The sequence below is a fragment of the Heloderma suspectum genome, chromosome 5 (assembly GCF_057233095.1).
Source record: "Heloderma suspectum isolate Gila_16-S chromosome 5, 16-S_ref, whole genome shotgun sequence".
In the NCBI taxonomy this organism is placed as follows: Eukaryota; Metazoa; Chordata; class Lepidosauria; order Squamata; family Helodermatidae; genus Heloderma; species Heloderma suspectum.
In genome coordinates this window covers 233,469,379-233,493,548 of record NC_139462.1, presented here as the reverse complement: position 1 = coordinate 233,493,548, position 24,170 = coordinate 233,469,379, and the positions used below count along the sequence as shown (strand labels likewise).

Here is a 24,170-nt window from a genome sequence, read left to right as displayed (position 1 = left end):
TTCCCTGGACTCCCCAGCCAGTATCTGATTGTAAGAGAAAATTGTTCCATTACCTAAGCAAGTGCATGATGGTCCTTTATCTCTGGTGTTTTTCTGGGAGGTGCACACAATGCTGGAAAGACAGTAAGGGGTGACCCTTTATCACCTCCCAAGTCTGCAGCAACGCTTCAAACAAGGAAGAAACAAGCTGCCTTTGTTATGTGGAGAATGAGATAATTTTCCTCTTTGCTAGAAGCAGATTCCTGGAGTATGCATTGAAAAAAAGGCCTGATCCACCAAGACAATTTTTGCATTCTTAAAGAGAGCTTTCTGTGAACTCAGCTATTTCCTGTGTGATGGAACCCGAAAACCTCCATTTGTTGTCACAGGGCAAACTTAAAGAGTCAGCTGCAAAGTTAAATTGTGTGCTCATAAGCCTTTGCCCTGCAGTAATGATCGGAGCATTATTAGTGTTGGTTTGATAAGGGACAGGCCAATGGCTGGCATTGGAATGTTGGTGTTGGACCACATGCACTTTTGGCGTGATCTACCAGTGTACATGTTGCCATCTGAAATGAGGTTTTATGGGGATCAGCTGTTCTCTGTGCAAAGCAGTGCAACCCCAAAATCTTCCACTGTTGCCATGGTCCAGATTTCCAAGGACATGTTTTCCAGCTGAGAGTTTTTTAGTAAGTCCAGTTGCAGAAGAACTCAAAGTTTGTGATCCAGTGCGGTCCAAAGACAGGGGTGGAAGGAGTTCCAGGTAGGGCTGTGCCTGGACCCCCTGCTCTGCTTTGGAAGCCACTTTAGATCTTCTGAAGCAGCCCCACTTCACTTTGGGCCGATTCGGACCCCATCCGCTTCAACTCGGATCTGAGTCACCACACAAGGGCCCAAGTGTAGCTTCCCTTCCAGCTTCCCTCATGCCTGTAAGCTTGTGTTGGCTGAGACAAGTAACCCTTTATTGTGGAGATGCCTCAGGTACTTACCCAAAGTGCTACACACTTCAGACCCAACCTTTTACTCACACTTTATTCACTAGCTGTGACAGAGTTAGGAAACCAAAGCTCAGCCACAAACTGTGTGGAGTGGAGAAGGAGGAATACTACGCTGGCTCCACAGCCAACCAAGCATTGGCTAACTAATCTGGAGATGCAACAGGAGGAAGAAAGTTGAAATCTTTGTCCAGGAATATGTACCAGCCATTTTGATGTCTGAATTTGGATGAATCAAGACCCAATGGCAGAGAAAGGCCAACTTGGCTTGCAGTTATAACCAGCTGCCAGCTTATTTGGCTAGTGGAAGTCTTTCCAGAACAAGACAGATACTTTTATATGAAAGAAAATGGGTACACCATTACTCCCCTTCATGGATCACTGCCTTGTTGTGGCGAAGGGGCTTGCGTAACTCAGTGAAGCCATAAGCTATGCCGTGTAGGGCCACCCAAGACAGACAGGTCATGACGGAGAGTTCTGACAAAATGTGGTCCACTGGAGAAGGAAATGGCAACCCACTCCAGTATTCTTGCCAAGAAAACCCCATGGAACGTATCACAAGGCTAAAAGAGATGACGCCGGAAGATGAGCCCCTCAGGTCGGAAGGTGTCCAGTATGCTACTGGGGAAGAGCAGAGGGTATTTCCAAGTAGCGCCAGAAAGAGTGAAGCGGCTGGGCCAAAGCCGAAAGGACACTCAGCTGTGGATGTGGCTGGCGGTGAAAAGAAAATCCGATGCTGTCAAGAACAATATTGTTTAGGAACCTGGAATGTCAGATCAATGAATCAAGGTAAGCTGGAGGTGGTCAAACATGAGATGGCAAGATTGAACATCGACATCTTGGGAATCAGCGAACTAAAATGGACAGGCATGAGCGAATTTAATTCAGGTGACCGTCATATCTACTATTGTGGGCAAGAATCCCTTAGAAGAAATGGAGTAGCACTCATAGTCAACAAAAGGGTGGGAAAAGCAGTACTGGGGTACAATCTTAAAAATGATAGAATGATCTCAGTACGAATCCAAGGCAAACCATTCAACATCACAGTAATTCAAGTCTATGCCCCAACCACTGAGGCTGAAGAAGCGGAGGTTGATCGGTTCTATGAACACCTACAACACCTTCTAGAACTAACACCAAAAAAAGATGTCCTCTTCATCATAGGGGATTGGAATGCTAAAGTAGGAAGTCAAGAAATCACCGGGATAACAGGCAGGCATGGCCTTGGTGTACAAAATGAAGCAGGACAAAAGCTAATAGAGTTTTGCCAAGAGAACATGCTGATCATAGCAAACACTCTTTTCCAACAGCACAAGAGGTGACTCTACACATGGACGTCACCAGATGGTCAATATCGAAATCAGATTGATTATCTCCTTTGCAGCCAAAGATGGAGAAGCTCCATACAGTCAGTAAAAACAAGACCTGGAGCTGACTGTGGCTCAGATCATGAGCTGCTTCTTGCAAAATTTCGGCTTAAATTGAAGAACGTCGGGAAAACCACTAAACCGTTCAGGTATGACCTAAATCATATCCCTGATGAATATACAGTGGAGGTGAGGAATAGATTTCAGGGATTAGACCTGATAGACAGAGTGCCTGAGGAACTATGGACGGAGGTCCGTAACATTGTTCAGGAGGCAGCAACGAAATCCATCCCAAAGAAAAAGAAATGCAAGAAAGCAAAGTGGCTGTCTGATGAGGCTTTACAAGTAGCTGACGAAAGAAGGGAAGCAAAAAGCAAGGGAGAAAGGGGAAGATATACCCAACTGAATGCAGAGTTCCAGAGAATAGCAAGGAGAGACAAGAAGGCCTTCTTAAATGAACAATGCAAAGAAATCGAGGAAAACAACAGAATGGGAAAGACTAGAGATCTCTTCAAGAAAATTGGAGATCTCAAGGGAACGTTTTGTGCAAAGACGGGCATGATAAAGGACAAAGAAGGCAGGGACCTAACAGAAGCAGATGAGATTAAGAAGAGGTGGCAAGAATACACAGAAGAACTATACAGGAAAGATCTGAATGTCCCTGATAGCCATGATAGTGCGGTCACTGAACTTGAGCCGGACATCCTCGAGAGTGAAGTCAAGTGGGCCTTAGGAAGCATTAGTAACAACAAAGCTAGCGGAGATGACAGTATTCCAGCCGAGCTATTTAAAATCCTAAAAGATGATGCTGTTAAAGTGCTGCATTCAATATGCCAACAAATCTGGAACACTCAACAGTGGCCGCAAGACTGGAAAAGGTCAGTTTACATTCCAATTCCAAAGAAGGGCAACGCCAAAGAGTGTTCAAACTACCGCACAATTGCGCTCATTTCACATGCCAGCAAGGTGATGCTCAAAATCCTACAAGCTAGGCTTCAGCAGTATGCGAACCGAGAACTACCGGAAGTACAAGCTGGGTTTCGAAGAGGCAGAGGAACTAGAGATCAAATCGCCAACATTCGCTGCATCATGGAGAAAGCAAGAGATTTCCAGAAAAACATCTATTTCTGCTTCATTGACTACGCTAAAGCCTTTGATTGTGTGGATCACAACAAACTGTGGCAAATTCTTAAAGTGATGGGAGTACCAGACCACCTTGCCTGTCTCCTGAGAAACCTGTACGAGGGTCAAGAAGCAACAGTAAGAACCAGACATGGAACAACCGAGTGGTTCAAAATTGGGAAAGGAGTACGACAAGGCTGCATATTGTCACCCTGCTTATTTAACTTATGTGCAGAGTACATCATGAGAAATGCCGGGTTGGATGAATCAGAAGTCGGAATTAAGATTGCTGGGAGAATTATCAACAACCTCCGATATGCAGACGATACCACCCTAATGGCAGAAAGCGAAGAGGATCTCAAGAGCCTCTTGTTGAGGGTGAAAGAGGAGAGTGCAAAAGCTGGTTTGAAACTCAACATTAAAAAAACTAAGATCATGGCATCTGGCCCCATCACTTCCTGGCATATAGAAGGGGAAGAAATGGAAGCAGTGACAGATGTTACTTTCTTGGGCTCCAAGATCACCGCAGACGGTGACTGTAGCCATGAAATTAAAAGACGCTTGCTCCTTGGGAGGAAAGCTATGGTCAACCTAGACAGCATAGTAAGAAGCAGAGACATCACCTTGCCGACAAAGGCCCGTCTAATCAAAGCTATGGTTTTCCCAGTAGTAATGTATGGCTGTGAGAGCTGGACTATAAGGAAGGCTGAGCGCCGAAGAATTGATGCTTTCGAACTGTGGTGCTGGAGAAGACTCTTACGAGTCCCCTGGACTGCAAGGAGGTCCAATCAGTCCATCCTAAAGGAAATCAACCCTGAGTGCTCATTGGAAGGACAGATAATGAAGCTGAAGCTCCAATATTTTGGCCACCTAATGCGAAGAGAAAACTCCCTGGAAAAGACCCTGATGCTGGGAAAGACTGAAGGCAAAAGGAGAAGGAGACGGCAGAGGATGAGATGGCTAGATAGCATCACGGATGCAATGAATATGAACTTGAGCACGCTCCAGGAGAGAGCGCAGGACAGGAAGGCCTGGCGTGCTCTGGTCCATGGGGTCACGAAGAGTCGGACACGACTGAACGACTGAACAACAACAACAACAACACCATTACTGTACATCTCATGCCTTTCTACATCTTGATCAGAATCATGCTGAAGGGCCTGAGATTTCAGAGCTTGGGCCCATGATTTAGGATCTATTCACCTGTAAATAGTTCAGTACCGTGTACTATACTAGTACACTACAGGTACCATATTCACAGTACAGTGAAACTACCAGCTGCAAGGCTGTAAAGATAATGATGGACACGATCGCTGTCTCAAGATAAAGAATGGAGTTCAGTGTTATCTATATTGTATAGATTTACATCTTGCCTTGTTCAAAGGGCACAGTGCATATCGCCTTACGGCTGTTGTGAGAGTAGGGCGTGAACATCAAATTGTAACCTATTTATTTAACTGACAGTGATAAAGTTATTTAAACAAATACCTGAACTTTATCTTAAACATATGTGGTTGAATTTCTCCCTTTGCAGCATGGCTTTCCTTAGTCACTAGCAGAGTTAGAAATCTTGTAGACTCCAAATGCCCAACCCAATTGGACTGTGATTTTTACTGAGCGTAAAAGCATAAAATCCCCAAAGCGTAAAATCCACTATTCTGTTCACACAGCAGCCAAACAGCAGCCAGTTGGAAACCCACAAGCAGGACACAAGTGCAACAGTGCCCTTCCACCCATGTTCCCCAGCAACTGGTGTACATATCCATGCTGCCTCTGATACTGGAGGTAGTATATAGCCATCAGGACTAGTAGACATCGATAGCCTTATCTTCCATTAATTTCTCCAATTCCCTTAAAATTCAGGCCTTCTTGTCCTTGTTGTAAATCTGGCCATCACATTTTGCAAAACCTGCAGCTTCTGAACTGTCTTCATAGACAGCTGAAGCCAGGTTACCTCTGTCCAGATAGGTGCATAGCTGGATCACCAACCAAAGTTGGTAGAAGGCATTCCATTCCACTGAGGCCACCTAAGCCTGAAGTGACAAACATGGCTCCAGGAAGACCCCTGGGCTACAAACCTGCTCCTTCAGGGGGAGTGTAATCATAGAATCATAGAATAGTAGGGTTGGAAGGGGCCTACAAGGCCATCGAGTCCAACCCCCCGCTCAATGCAGGAATCCAAGTCAGAGCATCCCTGACAGATGGCTGTCCAGCCTCGTCTTGAGCTTGTAACTGAGCTTACAGAGCTCGTCTTGAAGCTGGTGTTGGAGTCGTCCAGGCTTTTAGTCCTGGGCGACTTCAACATCCCCCTTGGGTCCAGCTTGCCAGGTGCAGCTCAGGAGTTCATGGTGACCATGACAACCATGAGCCTGTCCCAGGTGGACAAGGGGCTGATGCATGAAGCTGGTCACATGCTTGATTTGAGCTTTTGCTCCCATCAGAATGATCCATGGGTGGAGGTTCTGTCTCCATGTTGTCATGGACGGATCACTGTCTGGTCAGGGTTGGTATCACAGCTACTACCCACCTCTGCAGGGGTGGAGGACCAATTAAGTGGGGTGTCCAGCAACTCTGCTTGCATGATTAAGCTGGATCATTTTTAGCTTGTGACTCCTGATGATGTGGACAAGCTGCTTGGTTTGGTCAAAAAGACAACTTGCCCTCTCAATCCCTGCCCATCCTGGCTTGTAGTCCAGGGAAGTGAGATGCTAAAACACTTTTTTGCTGAATATTATTAATGCCTCCCTAAGGGAAGGTAATTTTCCATCATGTCTGAAAGAAGCAATTGTTAGACCGCTTCTGAAGAAGCCTTCCATTGACCCCCTAGACTTCAATAATTACAGGCCAGTAAGTAAGAAAGCCAAGTGGCTGTCTGATGAGGCTTTACAAGTCGCTGAGGAAAGAAGGGAAGCAAAAAGCAAGGGAGAAAGGGGAAGATTTATCCAACTGAATGCAGAGTTCCAGAGAATAGCAAGGAGAGACAAGAAGGCCTTCTTAAATGAACAATGCAAGGAAATCGAGGAAAACAACAGAATGGGAAAGACTAGAGATCTCTTCAAGAAAATCAGAGATCTCAAGGGAACGTTTTGTGCAAAGACGGGCATGATAAAGGACAAAGAAGGCAGGGACCTCACAGAAGCAGATGAGATTAAGAAGAGGTGGCAAGAATACACAGAAGAACTATACAGGAAAGATCTGAATGTCCTTGATAGCCATGATAGTAATGTCCTTGATAGCCATGATAGTGCGGTCACTGAACTTGAGCCGGACATCCTCGAGAGTGAAGTCAAGTGGGCCTTAGGAAGCATTAGTAACAACAAAGCTAGTGGAGATGACAGTATTCCAGCTGAGCTATTTAAAATCCTAAAAGATGATGCTGTTAAAGTGCTGCATTCAATATGCCAACAAATTTGGAACACTCAACAATGGCCGCAAGACTGGAAAAGGTCAGTTTACATTCCAATTCCAAAGAAGGGCTTTGGACGGTCACCGCAGACAGTGACTGTAGCCATTAAATTAAAAGACGCTTGCTCCTTGGGAGGAAAGCTATGGCCAACCTAGACAGCATAGTAAGAAGCAGAGACATCACCTTGCCGACAAAGGTCCGTCTACTCAAAGCTATGGTTTTCCCAGTAGTAATGTATGGCTGTGAGAGCTGGACTCTAAGGAAGGCTGAGCGCCGAAGAATTGATGCTTTGGAACTGTGGTGCTGGAGAAGACTCTTACAAGTCCCCTGGACTGCAAGGAGGTCAAATCAGTCCATCCTAAAGGAAATCAACCCTGAGTGCTCATTGGAAGGACAGATACTGAAGCTGAAGCTCAAATATTTTGGCCACCTAATGCAAAGAGAAAACTCTCTGGAAAAGACCCTGATGCTGGGAAAGACTGAAGGCAAAAGGAGAAGGGGACGGCAGAGGATGAGATGGCTAGATAGCATCACCGATGCAATGAATATGAACTTGAGCACGCTCCGGGAGAGTGCGCAGGACAGGAAGGCCTGGCATGCTATGGTCCATGGGGTCACGAAGAGTCAGACACAACTGAACGACTGAACAACAACAACAAGTAATTTAGTACTTTGAGGCAAGGTCATTGAGAAGGCAGTGACCATTCAACTTCAAGCAGTCTTGGATGAAACAGATTACCAGGACCCAAACTGGCTTCAGAGCAGGATATGGAGTCGAGATTGCCATGGTCGCCTTGGTGGATGATCTTCGCTTGGGAATCGATAGGAGGAGTGCATCCCTGTTGATTCTTTTGGTTCTCTCAGCAGCTTTCGATACCATTGACCATGGTATCCTTCTGAATCGCCTGAGGGAGTTGGGGGTTGGGGGCACTGCTCTGCAGTGGTTCCGCTCCTTTCTTTCAGGATGGTTCCAGATGGTGTCACTCGGGGATAGTTGTTCCTCGAAAAAGGAACTATTATGTGGAGTCCCTCAGGGATCCATTCTGTCCCTGATGCTGTTCAATATCTACATGAAACCACTGGGAGAGATCATCAGGTGGTCTGGGGCTGAGTGTTATCAGTATGCTGATGACACCCACATCTATTTCTCCTTTATCCAAGGAAGGTATGGCTCCTCTGAATGACTGCCTGAAGTCAGTAATGGGCTGGATGAGGGAGAACAAGATGAAGTTGAATCCAGGCAAGACAGAGGTGCTCATCATGAAGGGTCCTAATTCAGGTATTCAAGCATGTCAACCAGTTCTGGATGGGGTTGCACTCCCCCTGAAGGAGCATGTTCGTAGCTTGGGGGTGCTTCTTGACCAAACCCTGCTCCTGGCACCCCAGGTGGAGGCAACGGTGAGAAGTCCCTGTTATCAGCTTTGGCTGATATGCCAGCTACAATCATTCCTGGAACATGTGGACCTGGTAATGGTGGTGTACGCACTGGTCGCCTCTAGGCTTAATTTCTGCAATGTGCTGTACTAGGGGCTGCCTGTATGTTTAGTTTAGAAACTTCAACTGGTACAAAATATGGCAGCCAGGTTGGTCTCTGGGACGCCCTGTGGAGACCATATCACACCGGTTTTAAAATCTTTACACTGGCTGCCGATTTGTCTCCGAGCAAAATAGAAAGTGCTAGTTCTGACCTGTAAGGCCTTACATGGTCTAGGTCCAAGGTCCATTAGGGAGCGCCTCCTCCCCTGCATCTCAGTCCACCCCCTAAGGTCCTCTGAGGGCTGTCTGCTGCAGCTGCCTAATGTGAGATCCGCAGCCACATGCAAGGGGACCTTTTCCTTTGCCGGCCCCCTGTGGAATGATCTGCTGGTTGACATGCGCCTGCTGACCTCGCTGAAGGGTTTTAAGCAGGCATTAAAGATGCTGTTATTCTGGCAGGCCGTCCCTTTTAGAACTCTCGTTCCTTTTGCTGACTTTTGTATACTGTTTTAAGCACTGTTGTTTTAAGCTGTGTTTTATTGTTGGATTTTTTTAAAAAAAATGTTTTTTGCTCAAAGTTGTTTTTAATTATACGTTGTTTGTATATATTGTCTGTATGTTTTTATGTAAATGGTTTTTAAGCTTTGTATATTGTATACAAATATACCGCTGAACTGCAGACCGGAAGGTCGGCAGGACAGCAGTTCGAGACCCGAGTGCCGCGTGACGGAGTGAGCTCCCGTCTTCAGTCCCAGCTCCTGCCAACCTAGCAGAGCGAAAGCAAGACATTGCAAGTAGATAAATAGGTACCGCCTCGGCGGGAAAGGTAACAGCGTTCCGTGCACCTCGGTGTTCAGTCATGCCGGCCACATGACCACGGAAGCGTCTTCGGACAGCGCTGGCTCTTTGGCTTAGAAACGGAGATGAGCACCACACCCTAGAGTCGGACACGACTGGTTGGGGACACCTTTACCTTTGCCTTTATATTGTATTTTAATGTTTTAACTTTGTGAACCACCCAGAGAGCTTCAGCCATGGGGCGGTATAGAAATGTAATAAAGAAAGAAAGAAAATATCAAAGATTTAGTTAAAGCTTATTGGAGTCAGGATGTTGGCTCAGGAAGCCAAAGGTCTGCAGAAGGTTCAAGTAAAGGTTTAATTAGCTTATTGGAGTCAGGGATGTCTGCAGAAGAAGGAGAAAGTAATTTGCAGGAAGTTCAGGTGAAGACCAGATGAAGAGCTAAGGAAAAGGAATTGAGAACAAAAGTGAAAAGAAACTACATTACTAATTGGTTGGAGGAAAATGAACTAATTCTAAAATAAAAGCCTAGGCAAAAGCAGGCAGGCAGAAAGAAAGAAATGCAGAGAGAGAGAGAGAGAGAGTGCACCCTCAGAAAGCAGTGTGGAGTGGCGGGAAAGGGGGTGGTCCCCGGGACAGAGAGGGGCAGGGAGGTCAGAAGTGCTGGTATGACACTTCCAGTGTGTCATCCAGCCTCCCGTCCCCGTGCTCTGTGCCTCTATGACTAGACAGCCAAAATCAGCCATCTAGCTGCTACTGCACAGTGGCGGGAGTGTGGAGAGGATCCCCTCCGCGGTCCTCCCGCTGTGCATTGGATAGGTGGTCACCTCCGAGTTCGGAAACAGCCACCTATCTGGATAGGATTGTGCCCTTAGTAAGATATTCCTTGGATAAGGGACCATGAAAAAATAGGGTCACAGTCCAATTGGGATAGCTGGACCCATTTACCCCTGGTTGTTTTATTGCTCTATGGCTCATTTGCTTTGATGTGTGTGTATCCATTCAGATGTTTTCCCCCTATTAACAATTTTCTTCAGTAAAATTTCAAACTTTCTTATTTGAAACTTTGTGGTCTCTTTTTGTTAAGTTACCCACTCCACATCTAATAGCCAACCTAAAGTAGATATTTCAGATCCACAGAGTTTTAAAGTCTGGTTTGATGGAGACACCCAGAGAGAGAAAAATCCACCTGGTGGCAGTGGTAAAGGCCACAGGAAGAGGAGGGCAAGGAGTGGGGGCACACTATTTTGCCTGGTTCCCCTTCCACTCACAGAGTTGCTGGTGTGTTACATAAGGTGGCAGAGGTGGATCTGGAAAGCAGTGGGACATAGTGGCCATGAATGGTATTTCTGCCCAAAGCAAGAAAAGGGTGTGGGGGAGTTCCATTTGAGCAAATGGTTATTTCATTATTATATAGTGACTGGACTAAGGTTAAAAATATTTACGAATATATATTCATGAACAAACCAAGTCTAAATGGAAGATTTCAAGGCCAAGGAAGGGAAAAAAATATTATCAGTGTCCTCCTGATTCAGCACAAGCCTGTGACTGGCCAGAACCACAAGGGTGCCGAAATACCAGAACAGATCATTCCAGACTATATCCGCCACACCCTCATGTTTTAAAATGAGGTCTTCTTATCTAATTCGCTGCAGCAGCCATTGAGGAAAGCTAGCCATGGTTATAAGAGTAGGAAGGTTTGAGACGGAACCCAGCTGACCAAATTGCCCAGCAAAGCTCTGGATTTACCTTCCTTTAAGTTTTTCTCTAGCATGCAAGGCATCCCAGCTACAAAGCATCAAGGTAAAAAGAAGTGAATCACAAATGAGTGTTAAGTAGCCACGTGAGTTTAACAAAAGGTGCGAAGTTCAGGGCAGTTGGCCCTTTCCCACCTTCTCCTACTAAATGACAATTATTAAACAAAACCCAATAGTAACAGTAAAAGAAACAGCTATGCAGGTAGAAAGCCAGTAGGAGTGTGGAAGCTATCCAGTTTGTAGTCCCATAAGAAGAGCCATGCCGGATCAGACCAAAGGTCCATCTAATCCAGCATTCTGTTCACACAGTGACCAACCAGATGCCTCTGGGGAGCCCACAAGCAAGACATGGGTGCAACAGCACCCTCCCACTCATGTTCCCCAGCAATGCCTCTGATTCTAGAGGTAGTAGCCATTGATAGCTTCATCTTCCATGAATTTGTCCAGTCCCCTTTTAAAGCCATCTAAACTGTGGCCATCATTATGGGGGTGGATTGATAGTTTAACTCTGTGCCATGTGAAGAAGTACTTTCTTTTATCTGTCCTGATCTCCCATCTATCAGCTTTATTGCATGGCGCCATTGTGTTTTAGTTTGATGAAAGACAGTGAACATTCTCTCAATCCACTTTTGCCACATCATGCATAATTTTATGCACCTCTGTCAGGTCCCCCCGTTACTTATCTTCATATAACTTCTTTGAAAGATTGCAGCACAATCCCATGCTTGGAGGCATCCCACTGAATTCAATGGGGCTAGAAAGTGTGTGCATAAAATCCTTTCATAACAAGGGTCAGGAACCTGTGGACCTCCAGATTTGTTAGAATCCATCTCCCATCATTTCCAGCCAATGCGTCCAATGGTAATGTTTGATGGGGTTTGTAGTTCAGCAAGATCTGGAGAGCCACAAATTCCCCAACCCTGTTTTAAATAGGCATGGCGCAGAATTCTGCCATGGATTTCAGGGAGGCCGAATGCACTGGCATTCGGGCCCCCGAAACCAGTGGCAGAACGGCCACCCACCCCCCGCCACCCCGCAGAATCCCCCCCGGGATGAAGCTTACCTGGGGCGGATGTTCCAGTGGCGGCGGCTCCGGCAGCAGCTCCAGCGGCAGCGGCAGCTGGTCTCTTGGCTGGCTGCTGTGGCAGCCGTAGCAGCCGCCATTTGCGTCCTGCCAGGTTGCTGTGGTAGGCTACGTAAGTATTTACGTAGCCTATAGGGATGGCAGAGAATTCCACCACAGATCTTGGTGAGGCCGAATGCCAGTGCATTTGGCCCCCCGAAATCTGTGGCGGAACGTCCTGCCACACACACCCGCCCCCCCGCGGATCCACCCCGGGACGAGACTTACCTGGGGCGGATCTTCCGGGCGGCTCCGGCGGTGGCTTCAGCGGCGGCAGCGGCTGGTCTTCCGACTGGCTGCCGCTGCCGCCATTTGCAGTCTGGAGGTGTTTGGTTTTTTTACAAGATGTGATAGGCTACGTAAAGACTTACGTAGCCTATCACGTCTGGCTTTAAAAAAAAAACAAAAAACCGCGCATATGCAAATGGCGGCAGCTACGGCCACCGCCATTTGCGTTCCTTATTTTTGCCCGTCTTAGTCTACATAAATATTTATGTAGACTAAGACGGCCAAAAATAAGGAACGCAAGTGGCAGCGGCCGTAGCCGCCGCCATTTGCGTCTGCGCGTTTTTGTTTTTGTTTTTTAAGCCAGACGTGATAGGCTACGTAAGCCTTTACGTAGCCTATCACGGCTGACTACAGGGACGCAAACGGCGGCAGCTACGTCCGCTGCCATTTGCATCCCTGCTAGCCAGCGGCCGGATGTCCGGCTGCTGGTGGAGCTGGCCGGCGGCTCCGCGGAATCCCCGCGGAGCGGAGCCAGCCGGCCAGGATTCCGGGGGGAGGGACGGAGCGCCTCCCCCCTAGTGGAACCCAGCGGAGCCAGGTACGGGGAGTTTCGTACATCCCTAGTAGCCTATCACGGCAAAGAGCAGGGGCGCAAACGGTGTAGCAGCCACTGTTTGCACCCCTGCTCTTTGCCTTGATAGGCTACGTAAATACTTATGTAACTTATCATGGCAGCCTGGCAGGACGCAAATGGCGGCCACTACGGCAGCTGCCATTTGCATCCGCAGCAGCCGGCCATGGCTGGATCTCCAGCTGTGGATGGCCCTGGCCGGCGGCTCCCTGGAGCCACCGCAGAGCACAGCCGGCCCAGGGAAGATTCTAGGGGGAGGGACGGAGTGCCTCCCCCCCACCGCAAATCCAAGCTGTGAAAAGTGACTTCCGTACATCCCTAGTTTTAAAGCATAACTCCATCCATGGGAATTAATTCCAGATAAGAAGTTTTGCAATGGTGGCAAAAGATGAACAGGCTCAGGGTTTGGTGTGTCTCCAGCAGACAGGAATTTCAGAACTGCAGAGCAGTCTCAGAGAATAAAAACAGACGGGCATGAAGACTCTTAGGGTGCAATCCCATGGCCGCTAGACAGCAGCTAGAAGGCCATAGGATTCTTCATTTCCCAGGAACCGACCTCAGAGCCCGTGCTCCGAGATTGGTTCCCGGAGAGCCCCTCCCCGCCCCTGCTCCCACTGCCTCATAGGTGGCATGGATTGTCCCTGCACTCTATGCTGGGAATGTTGGAGAAATACTCCACAGACCCCAATGAGGCCAGATTCTATTGAATCTGCCCCCCCCCCCGAAGTCCATGGAGGATTGGATCTCCTACCTCCGCCTCCCCACGAAGTCCTTGCCGGCCGGATCCTGCCTGCTGCCGGCTCCGAAGCCCCAGCGATACGGCCACCATTGCCATACTGCTGGCTGGACTGATGGACTGTGGACGCAAATGGCATCTGCTACGCCATTTGCGTCCCTGCTCTTTGACATGAAAAGACTTTGACTATTGTGTGAAAAAACAGGGACGTAAATGGCGAATTTGCATCCCTGTTCCTTTGCGCAATAGGCTACATAAAGATTTACATAGCCTATCACGTCAAAGAGCAGGGACGCAAATGGCGTCCACTACGTTGGACGCCATTTGCGTCCGCAGTACGTCAGTCCAGCCAGCAATATGGCAATGGCAGCCGTATTGCTGGGGCTTCGGAGCTGGCCGGCAGCTCTGCGGAATCACCACGGAGTAGAGCTGGCTGGCAAGGATTCCAGGGGGAGGGTCAGATCGCCCCCCCCAGCGGATACCACAAAACGGAATGGGGTGAGTATTTCGTACACCCCCACTCTATGCTTGGAAAGCAGCTCAGAGCAGGGGGAAAGGCGGCGGGGCGGGGCGGGGCGGGGAGGTATTGCACTACCTATGTGTCGTCCCGACTCCCGTCCCCATGCTCCACACCCCTCCGACTGGACAGCCGAAATCGGCCATCTAGCCACTAATGCAGGGCAGCAAGACTGCTCAGGAGACAATCCCCTCTGCGTGCCTCCTGCCATGCACTGGGTAGGTGGTGGTCGACTCCGAGTCTGGAGGTGGCCGTCTATCCAGATAGGATTGTGCCCGCGCGTAGAAATAAAATTTCAAATGAAAAATAGTTAAGTAAAATAATGAGTTAAATTGACCTTGTGCTATTACTTAGAGGCAAAGGGCACCTTTCATACACACATTTCCTTCAATCATCTATTAAATCCCCCAATTTACATGAAAGGGGCAAGCTGATGCGCTGCTCCTAGCAACATTACTCATGTTATAAATAAATATCACACTAACGCAAGGATAACAAGGCTTGAGAAACAAAGATATGGGATTTAGGAAGCTGTGGAAAGTTTTTTAAGAAATGAACTAAAAGCTATAACAACGGGCTAATGATAAAAATCAAGTTAGGCACAAATGCAATGGCTTCAAGAACACCCCCCCCCCTGCTCCCTCTTCCGTTTGCCCAGTTTTTAAAGTTTCTTGTCTGTCTTTTTTGTACAATACTTCCATTCATTCTCCTGAACCATTTTTTGGACCTTTCCCATCAGATCAGAGACCTGCACCTCCCGTTCTGCTCCAACTGCCCTGTTATTGAAAGCACAGAGGCGGCCCCCGCATTCCCGAATCAGCTCCTGGAGAGCCTTGTTATCGGACTGCCTTACATACTCCTCCAAGCACAAGCCCTCTTCTAAATCTTCTTTGCGGGTGAACAAGACAATCGTGTGCTTTCTGGCCTCCGTTCCAAACACCTTCTGGACTCGCTCTGCCGCCGCCTTGTCTTCGGCAGTGAAACGGCCCACCTGGGTCACGAACACCAGGGCGTGAGGGCCGGGCTTGCAGAGTTCTTTGCACTTCTTTCGTTGAGGTTTTTTTTCGGGGACTTTTGGATCAAAAATTGCTGATGTGTCAATCAGAGAAAACTCGGACTCCTTCCATTTCCCCTTCACTTTCCGGCACTCCATCGTGGTTGTCTTTGTCGCAAGCGTGGAATCAAACACCGTCTCGCCCAGGATGCTGTTTCCTGTGGCACTTTTCCCAGCTCCAGTCTTGCCGACAAGGACGATCCTCAGTTCTGTCTCTCCACCTCCCCCTGAGAGTTAGAAAGACCATGTGAGAGAACGTTCAAGGCACTGCTGTTGGGGTTGCCTTTATTTCTCTGTGCATGACCACAGTTATCAAATTCCAGATATTCACAGCCACATAATCCATGGCTATGACCCAGCAGAGCTTTGGGGTGACCCTGCCCTCTCCCCAGCACCAAGATGGGGAGGAAGGCTGGGAATGGTTGGCTACTGCACTGCTGTGCTGATTGGAATGCCTTCTCTGTGCTTCCCTACTCCAAAGTAGGGAAAATACATTGGTGTGTGTGTGGGGGGGGTCCTTGGCTACTGCTCAGCACCTGGAGCTCCTCAGTCACACAGCGGCCAAATGAGCGAAGCCCCCGCCTCTTTTCCGTCTCTTTTTTCTCATGGGAAAGGGAAGCACCAGAATTCCGTGACTGCTTTTTGGCCAAGATGCTTCAAGTTCCTCATGCAATGGGGTGGGGAAGGGGGACAGCTGGGCATCCTCTGTGCCTCCCTTTCCCATGGGCAAAGGGAAAAGGGGGCTTGCTTGGCTGCTGTGCAGCCAGGGTTGTGAAGCTCTTCGCCCACAGGGTTCAGAGCAGGAGAGGGAAGCTCCCTTGGCTGCAGACGAATGAGAGGGAGGGTCCACATTTTTCTTTGGTGAATGAGAACAATGCCACCTGGGCTTGGGAAAAGGTTCGGCGCTGCAAGCCATTTTGGACAGCAGCAGCTTATCTGGGGCATATTGGATTCGGGGTGGGGTAACTATCTTCTTCTTAAGGGACAGGGCAGTCTTTTTGTATTGGGAGGAAGAAAGGGCAAATATTAACACAATCCCCCTCCAGCTGGAAGGTCCATTTTTTATACTGTTCACTATCTAGTCATTTACTGTGAAAAGCAGGCTACATACATTTGAGTAATAAACAAACAAATGTGCATCACCAGCCCACAGGGGCATTCCAGGTTTTTTACCAGACTTGGGTGGTTGAACTCTTGCTGACCGGGGGCGGGGGGTCTCTATGAGTGATTTACTGAGAGTTTACTGCATTTGGAGGTTGTTCGGAGGACATGATGTCATGGCCATCCCACAGCCACCCTGGAGTTTTGCACCAAAAATACAGTTTTTCTGAGACTACTTTTACTCTTGATTGTTTTCCTTAATTTGGCTTGAGTGTGATTCTGTTGCAGTGTGTACCAACCCTCCACATTTACTCCAGCATGATAGCCCTGCCCAGGGGTGTGCCTTTCACCTGGCCATGACCTCATGGACCCCAGTCAAGGGGTGTTTTCCCAATGTCCCCCCCCCCGTGTTTCCTTGATGTTTCCACAATTTTAGCAAGATCATGGCTCCCAAAGTAGTTACTGGGGAACCTGCAATTGTGCATTTAAAAGATATCCCTATTGCACTATAGAGAAATAGTGCATTTGTGTAGCAATACCTATACTCCCTGTAGCGCTATCATGAAATAGTGCATTTGAACAGGAGTAGCTATACCCCCATTAGCACTATCACGAAATACCGCAATTGTACAGGAGTGCATATACTTGCTGTTGCGCTACTGTGGTTTTTAGAGGGACAATAATTAAAAAAATGGGGGGGATCCAGCATAGGTTGGGGAGGCAGGCGCTAACACACACTAGCCTGAGAAAACAGTAAGTGCAGAAGAAGGCGAGAGTGAGAGGGAGTGGGAGAGAACTGGCTCTCTAAGTGCTGTCGCGGATGAGACTCCACCCGATATCCACGCAAAACATTCACGGTAAACTGCCATGTGACCTGCTGAGAGCCCCAGGCTAACTTTAGGATAATCCAGGCTTTCAAGCCCCATGTGTTCCCAGACGGAGCAGAGTTGACTCCAGTGAAAACTAGGGATGTCAGAGAAATACACTGCAGATTCAAATGGGGACCACTTACCTCTGCTCCAGGAGGACTGGAGGCGGAACGGCACTCGGCTGCTTCTTGCCAAACAGAGCTGTTCACCTCCTCCCTGTCCCTGCCGATTGCCATGACTTTTCTTTAAAAAAAAAAAAAAAAAGGCATTTAGCAGGATGTGCCCATCCTGCCAATCGCTTTTTTTTTTTTAAGACATGGCAATTGGCAGGGACAGGGAGGAGGCGAACAGCTCTGGCTGGCAGGAGGGAAGGTAAGTGGCCCCCAAGCCAGTGCCCCCCCCCCCAGAATCCTTGCAGAGCAGAGCCGCTCTGGAGGATTCCGGGGGGGAGGAACAGATCAGTTCCGGGGGGGAGGAACGGATCAATTCCGGGTGGGAGGAATGGATCAGTTCCCCCCCCCCAGTAAAAACTGCAGCAAAGTGGAGAGCGAACTAAACCTGTTGCTGTGGAGATCCCCCTCCCCCATCTCATCAAACGTTGAGGCAGACAGAGTCTGCTCACCTAGTCATTTTTTGGATGCATGGCATTGAGGGGAGTTAGGGGATTTCTTACTGCCTTTTTAATTACATTTTCCCCTATGTCATGGCTCTTCTTAGCAATTTTCAGCCATTCTAACTGAAAGGAACTTGCTTTTGTTCCCCTTTTAATGACAGTTGGCTTATTTTATTTTATTATAGTATGGACTCAGGCACCCCAGAAAACTACATTTCCCAGGCTCCTTGACATCTGCATTACTAATGTGGCAGTATTCCATGCACCATAGGAAGAAAGGGCAGAAAATAGAAATCACCAACTTGACTGGAGCGGGGGGATCTTCACAACAACGGAATAAGAAGCATGCTGGAGTATTACCTGGATTTTCATCGAATCGTCTTTGGTCCATCAGGGACACATGAAGCAAGATAAGCCAAGTGTAGCGTAACTTTAAAATCTGGTTTTCAGCGCTTGAATGGAACATGCTTCCAGGTGGGGTGCGGGGAGTAGAACTGAATGTCATCAAAATGGCAGGGGCTACTCAACCAATGAGAACAGCTTGTTTCCCACCCCATCCAGGCTCCCCACTGCTACTACATTATGAATGGAAAGCAACTAATTTTCCCCATGTGTGCAGATTTCGCAGAAGAAACCAAAATCCCCAGTTCTCCAGTGCAGCATCTGAAGACTCCCCCTGAGAGCTCCCCCTGACCCCAATTTCGCCACATCCCAGGAGTCTTCTGCAGAGTTATTGCTCCCACCCCATTTTTCCCCATGTGCGCACTTTTGCCTATTGCTTCCATCCTTGATTTCATCCCTCCTTTCTCCCTTTCTCTTTCTCCCTGCTCGCAATGAGAAGCTCCCATAAACCCAAAAGTTTGTTACTGTGATAAAGCAGATTAGACAACAGAGATACTACAGAACATCAAAGAAGCACAGCATCATAATAAGGGATGTACGAATCCCCTGCCTGGTTCCGGTCGGGGCATCCGCTGGGGGGTGGAGGCGCGCCATCCCGCCCCCCAGAATCCTCGATGGGGGGGGAGACGATCTGGTCCTCTCCCCCAGAATCCTGCCCGGCCAGCTCCGTGGAGCAGCTGGCCAGGCCCGTCTACAGCTGGAGTTCCGGCCGCGGAGAGGCTGCTGCGGACACAAATGGCGACCACCGTAGCAGCCACCATTTGCGTCCATACAGGCTGCCGTGATAGGTTACATAAGTATTTATGTAGCCTATCATGGCTAACCCCCCCCCAAAAAACCCAGCATACACAAATGGCGGCGGCTACGGTGGCCGCCATTTACGTTACCTATTTTTCGCCGTTCTAGCCTACGTAAATATTTACGTAGGCTATTACTGCAAAAAAAAAAGGGGAACGCAAATAGCGTAGTGGGCGCTATTTGCGTTCCTTTTTTCCCCCCGCCATAATAGCCTATGTAAATATTTACGTAGGCTAGAACGGCGGGAAAAAAAAGGAATGCAAATAGTGCCCACTACACTATTTGCATTCCCCTTTTTTTCGCCGTAATAGCCTACGTAAATATTTACGTAGGCTAGAACGGGGAAAAATAGAGAATGCAAATGGCGGCCGCCGTAGCCGCTGCCATTTGCATACGCTGGTTGTTTTTTTTGGGGGGGGGGGTTAGCCGTGATAGGCTACACAAATACTTAAGTAGCATATCACAGCTGCAAGGGCGCCAATGGCGGCCGCAGCAGCCCGGCTGCAGCCAGCCAGGAGACCAGCCACCGGAACCGCCGCCACATCCGCTGCATCCGCCCCAGGTAAGTTCTGTCCCTGGGGATTCCACAGGGGGACAGGAGGCTGTTCCACCACGGATTCCGGGGGGGCAGATACTAAAGAATCCGGCCTCACTGGAATCCATGGCGGAATTCTCTGCCATCCCTAATCGCAATAGCGATTTACGAGAGCCTCAGAGAAGTGAAAGAGCACTTTAGGGTGGGTTATTAAAGTTAAACTTTAACCCTTTCACTGCAGGGGAGCAAGATTTATTTCTTACTTCTGAGTAAACATACACAGAAGGGGGGATATGTTAAAGACTAAAAGCAAGCTACCTAAGGTGATTTGAGTGTCCCCACTATTGCAGTAATATGAGGGGTCGCTGCTGCACTCCTGGGTATTTTCTCAATGGGAATAGGAAAAACTGCTTCCATTGGGGAAACAAGAGGGAATGGGGCATCCCACCCCTTGACCATGTCACTGCCAAGTCACAGAAGCAACTCCAGGATTTAATGCGGGGGGGGGGGGGCATGGCACACTGTGGTAAAACTGCCAGGGAGCCACTTTCAGTAAAAAAAAAAAAAAAAAAAAGTTAGTGCAAAAGGAGTTTCAGAAAATGCTGCTTTCCAAAAGGGAAACGGCTAATTGGCAGCAGACTGGTGATGACATCAAGTGTCACAAAGGAACTCAAACTGCTCTAACTTCACACTAAATAGCTCATGAAGACAGCCCCCTGGGTAACATGATCATTGAAGCCCACTGTGGCTTATTAAGCCACTGTGGGTTGCAGCCCTTGCAGGTGCCATGTTGCTGCTTCAATATGCTGCTTTGTTAACCACCCCAACAAGAGACAACATGAGAAGCCACGCCCAGCGAGGACGCAGGCTGGTTAACAAGCCACCATGGCTTATTAATCACCCCTGCATCATCCGATCCGGCGCAGTATGTATTTGAAACAACCATCTCTACCCTGCACAACTGGAGTCAGAAAAAGAAAGTGCAGAGAGGCGTGTCATGTTGACACGGAACCTCCAAAATACCCATAGGGCAAATAAGGAATATGTTTTAATTCAGAGCCAAATGGTATTATAGAATTGACATCAGGATGCAGTCATGTCCTACATTGATCAATATGATGATAATTGTGTTCATAAAAGCAAAAGTTGGCTTAGATGAGATACTTTCTCTCTCTCTCTCTCTCTCTCTCTCTCATAATACTAGAATTTGATGGGGTCAACCCATGAAGCTGATTTGTGGAGATTCAGGACAGATAAAAGGGAGGACTTCTGCACATGGTGCATAGTTAAAGTATGGAACTTGCTACCACAGCATGTAGTGAGGGCCACCAATTCGGATGGCTTTAAAATGGGGTTGGACAAATTCATAGAGGAGAAGGCTATCAATGGCTACTAGTCCTGATGGCTATGTGCCACCTCCAGTACCAGAGGCAGTATGACTATGCATACCAGTTGCTGGGGAACATGGGCAGGAGGGTGCTATTGCACTCATATCTTGCTTGGTTTCCTGTGGGCAGCTGGGCAGCCACTGTGTTAACAGAATGTTGGGCTTGATGGACCTTGGTCTGATCCAGCACGGCTCTAATGTTCTTATGAAATGGATAAGAATGGTGCACCCAGGTTGCAGTATGAACTGGGGTTGTGCATGCTTTGTTGTTGTTCAGTCGTTCAGTCATGTCCGACTCTTCGTGACCCCATGGATCATAGCACGCCAGGCCTTCCTGTCCTGCGTTCTCTCCCGTAGCGTGCTCAAGTCCATTGTGCATGCTTAGACTGAAGTAAATAAGCCCTGAGGAGCTCAGTCCTGAGAAGTGAGCTTGGAGAAGTGATGTGAAGTCATAATATACACTTTTTTCCCAGAGTGCAGAGAGAACGCTGGCTGCTAGGAGACCCTAAGGACATAACCTCTGAGAAAGAGTAAAAGAAAAGGAGACTTGGAGAGAGGGAGCCATTCTATGAAACTTGCCTGCTATTTAGGAAGGGTTGCTAGGCCCTAAGTTTGGAAACCAGTGCAACTTCGAACAGAGAGTGAAGGATGTGGGGGTTCACTGTCTGATTCATTTCTATTCTTCTAAGGTTTATATCGCATTTTACAAGATATTTTATTGTTTACAAAAATATAATAACAAGAGCTTAAGTGAAAAATAGGACTCACTTCCTTTTTTATTCTCTTGTCAGTACCTTGCTAGAAGGGGGATTGATACGGGAAGAAGATCCCTCAGTTCCCAATTACAGAGGGGAGTCTAATCCTGATAGGTCTGGGGAGTTGGGTCACTCACTTTGGTGACAAATCTCTGGTCAGAATTCATCAAATACAAGACACACACAAAAATTTTCAGCTTATTCCTTACCCCATCTGGGCCCGTCCTGCTGTACCTGAAATTTCTGTAAGAATATAATATGTTACATATAAATACATTCCAGTATATAAACTCTACACACATGGGGCACTAACTTACAAGCATGACATTCCCAGAGGAGAATTGCAACCTTGAGGGACCATTTTCAGACTGTCGCATGATAAGCACATATTTACATGGGCCTGGGAACTTGCATATAATGTGCCGCTCTGCTTAGAAAGCAAGAGGCTGGAGGAAGAGCTGCATTTATTTGGGCAGCCAACAATGAATATTGGGTTTAAACACTTTTTTGTATGCACCTTTGTCAATACTTACCCCTGAATGCCTAGGCATTTCTTCTGCCACCAAGCCACACTCTCTTAAGTACTTGTCACTGCAAATTATAAAAGTTATTTACATTCATATGAAATCCAGCCACTTCCTAAAAGCACAGGTTGGATACAACAAACAAACAAGCAAACTCGCAGTAAAATCCCCTGCTGAAACATAACTTAGGGCTCTAACCCTGTGCACATTCACCTTGGAGTAACATCTACTGAAGTAGGTGCATTTAATGGAGCAAGACCTGCTCTTGTTGCAGACTCATTCAATAATTCACAAAATTGTGGCCCAAGTATCACCCAAAAACTTGTGTCTTCTCCCCTTATTCCTGAGCCTGTATGGACTGTCTTTACATAGCCTGAGGCTCAGGTTTGGCACTGAAAACAGGGTCTGGAGCTGAGGCCTGTCTCGAATGAAGCTCCGTTAAAAGGCTTCATTCAACCCACAACTTTTCACCCACAAACTTGTGAGTCAGGTTGCTCATCTGGTCGACTCCACCAGATGACTTCAACCAGGAGCTGCGAAAATACCTTTTTCAAAGGCCAGCAAATTCAGTACATCCCTTTAAAGCTTTTAGGAATGTTGTATATGCACAAGTGTTATTGAAGAAAATGCTTTTGTAGTTTTTCACCCCGGGGCTGCAATACTGACCACATTTCCTAGTGAGTAAGCCCCATTGAGCGCAGAGGGACTTATTGCTGACTAACCAGGTATAGCAGGACTGGGCAAACTGTAGATCAGAATTTGCTGGTAGATCTCTGGGTGACTTTCAGAAGTAGATTGGCAAGGGTTTCTGCCTGCCAGGTGTTTAACAGTAGCAACAACTACATGTCTCTCTTGCTCCTCTGAAACGAAGAAAAGTTGGGGAAATGGCTGAGAGCTTAGTTCTGGTAACGAAACCAAATCCCTGGGCTCACCATGTGCTCAGAGGTACCCTTCACCCTTCTTCAATTCCAGGTGCATGTCTGACCTATGGGGCCACTGGGTAAGCACATGCTCAGCCCAGGAAGCACTTGGCTCCAGCTGGTGGATCTTGGGATCTAGTAAAAAACAAAAGTAGATCCCAGAAGCCTGAGGTCTGGCCGCCCCTGATGTATAGGGTTGCACTTAGAAACAACTAATCAGTATTGATCCCTTTACCCCACTCCCGAGTCCCCACCCCACGCTCTCCATGGTACACGTGCGCGCACACTACCTCTTCGGAGATCACAGACATAGTCTCTTCAGCTGCTCGTTCAGATCTCTCCGATTTCTGGACTGCCTTTCACGCAGCTGAAAGTTCGTTTCTTCTGTTTCCTGTGTTATCAGGATCATGAAATGAACCTTTGCTCTAGCTGAAAATAGAAGTGGTGATGCAAGTTTCCTCCTGCCTAGAAACAGCCAAATAAACTCCACCCTCTGGGTGGCTAAATACCATCCGCACAAAATGACAGAGTTGGAGGGGGCCTTGAATGTCATCTAGTCCAACTCTCTGCCACATGCAAAGCATTTTAAAGCATCTTTCCTTTTAGCCAATTGAGGCTGTAATGCTAGAGCCACTTACTCAGGCGTAAGCCACATTCAGTGGGTCTTACTTCTGAATACACATAGATTATGGAATGATCTCTCCAGTGAGGCACCAACGTTTTTATCTTTTTGGCACTAGGTTAAGACCTTCCTCAACGCTCAGGAATTTGGCAGCATGTGATGAGGTTTTGATTTCTTATGTTTGGTAGTTACAATTCTTTAGATGTGTGTGTGTGCTCATGTGTGCGTGCAGTCTGTTTATGTATTTGTATGGAAAATATTTTATATTATGTACAATCTTGTATTTTAAGGTTTTTAATCCTTGTACACTGCCCAGAGAGCTTTCACTATTGGGCAGTATAGAAATGTAATAAAGAAATGAAATGGATGTACAGGATTGTACTCTAAATGGGAAAACATTGGGACAAGGACTAACGCTGCCAGCAGCACTGTGCAATACCGTGTGCCATTGTGC

The 24,170-nt window shown here is 47.7% G+C and overlaps 1 protein-coding gene across 3 annotated transcripts; it reads right to left on the bottom strand.

Moving 5' to 3' along the window:
• Positions 1-3,486: 3,486 nt before the first annotated feature.
• LOC146345359 (GTPase IMAP family member 2-like) lies at positions 3,487-23,448 on the bottom strand. 3 transcript variants are annotated; one of them, XM_084860139.1, is made up of 5 exons: positions 23,385-23,448; positions 22,897-23,034; positions 22,184-22,241; positions 21,860-21,893; positions 3,487-15,417 (listed from the first exon to the last, which is right to left on the bottom strand). In XM_084860139.1, exons 3-5 carry the CDS (start codon positions 22,199-22,201, stop codon positions 14,798-14,800), a joined length of 672 nt encoding a protein of 223 aa, XP_084716265.1. In that variant the 5' UTR covers positions 22,202-22,241; positions 22,897-23,034; positions 23,385-23,448; the 3' UTR covers positions 3,487-14,797. The 3 variants fall into 3 exon arrangements, with proteins under 3 accessions (XP_084716265.1, XP_084716264.1, XP_084716263.1); XM_084860138.1 differs by lacking the exon at positions 22,897-23,034; XM_084860137.1 differs by adding an exon at positions 17,304-17,403 and having other exon boundaries at positions 21,860-23,448.
• Positions 23,449-24,170: the final 722 nt, after the last annotated feature.

What these genes read in the sequence shown, in the direction of transcription:
- LOC146345359 (XM_084860137.1), bottom strand. Translation starts at nt 21,952, where the DNA reads ATGTGTGTAGAGTTTATATACTGGAATGTATTTATATGTAACATATTA. An exon ending in GCAGGACGGGCCCAGATGGG is followed by an intron (nt 17,404 to 21,859) that starts GTAAGGAATAAG and finishes TTTTTTTTAAAG; the next exon opens with AAAAGTCATGGCAATCGGCA. An exon ending in CCAGTCCTCCTGGAGCAGAG is followed by an intron (nt 15,418 to 17,303) that starts GTAAGTGGTCCC and finishes TCTAACTCTCAG; the next exon opens with GGGGAGGTGGAGAGACAGAA.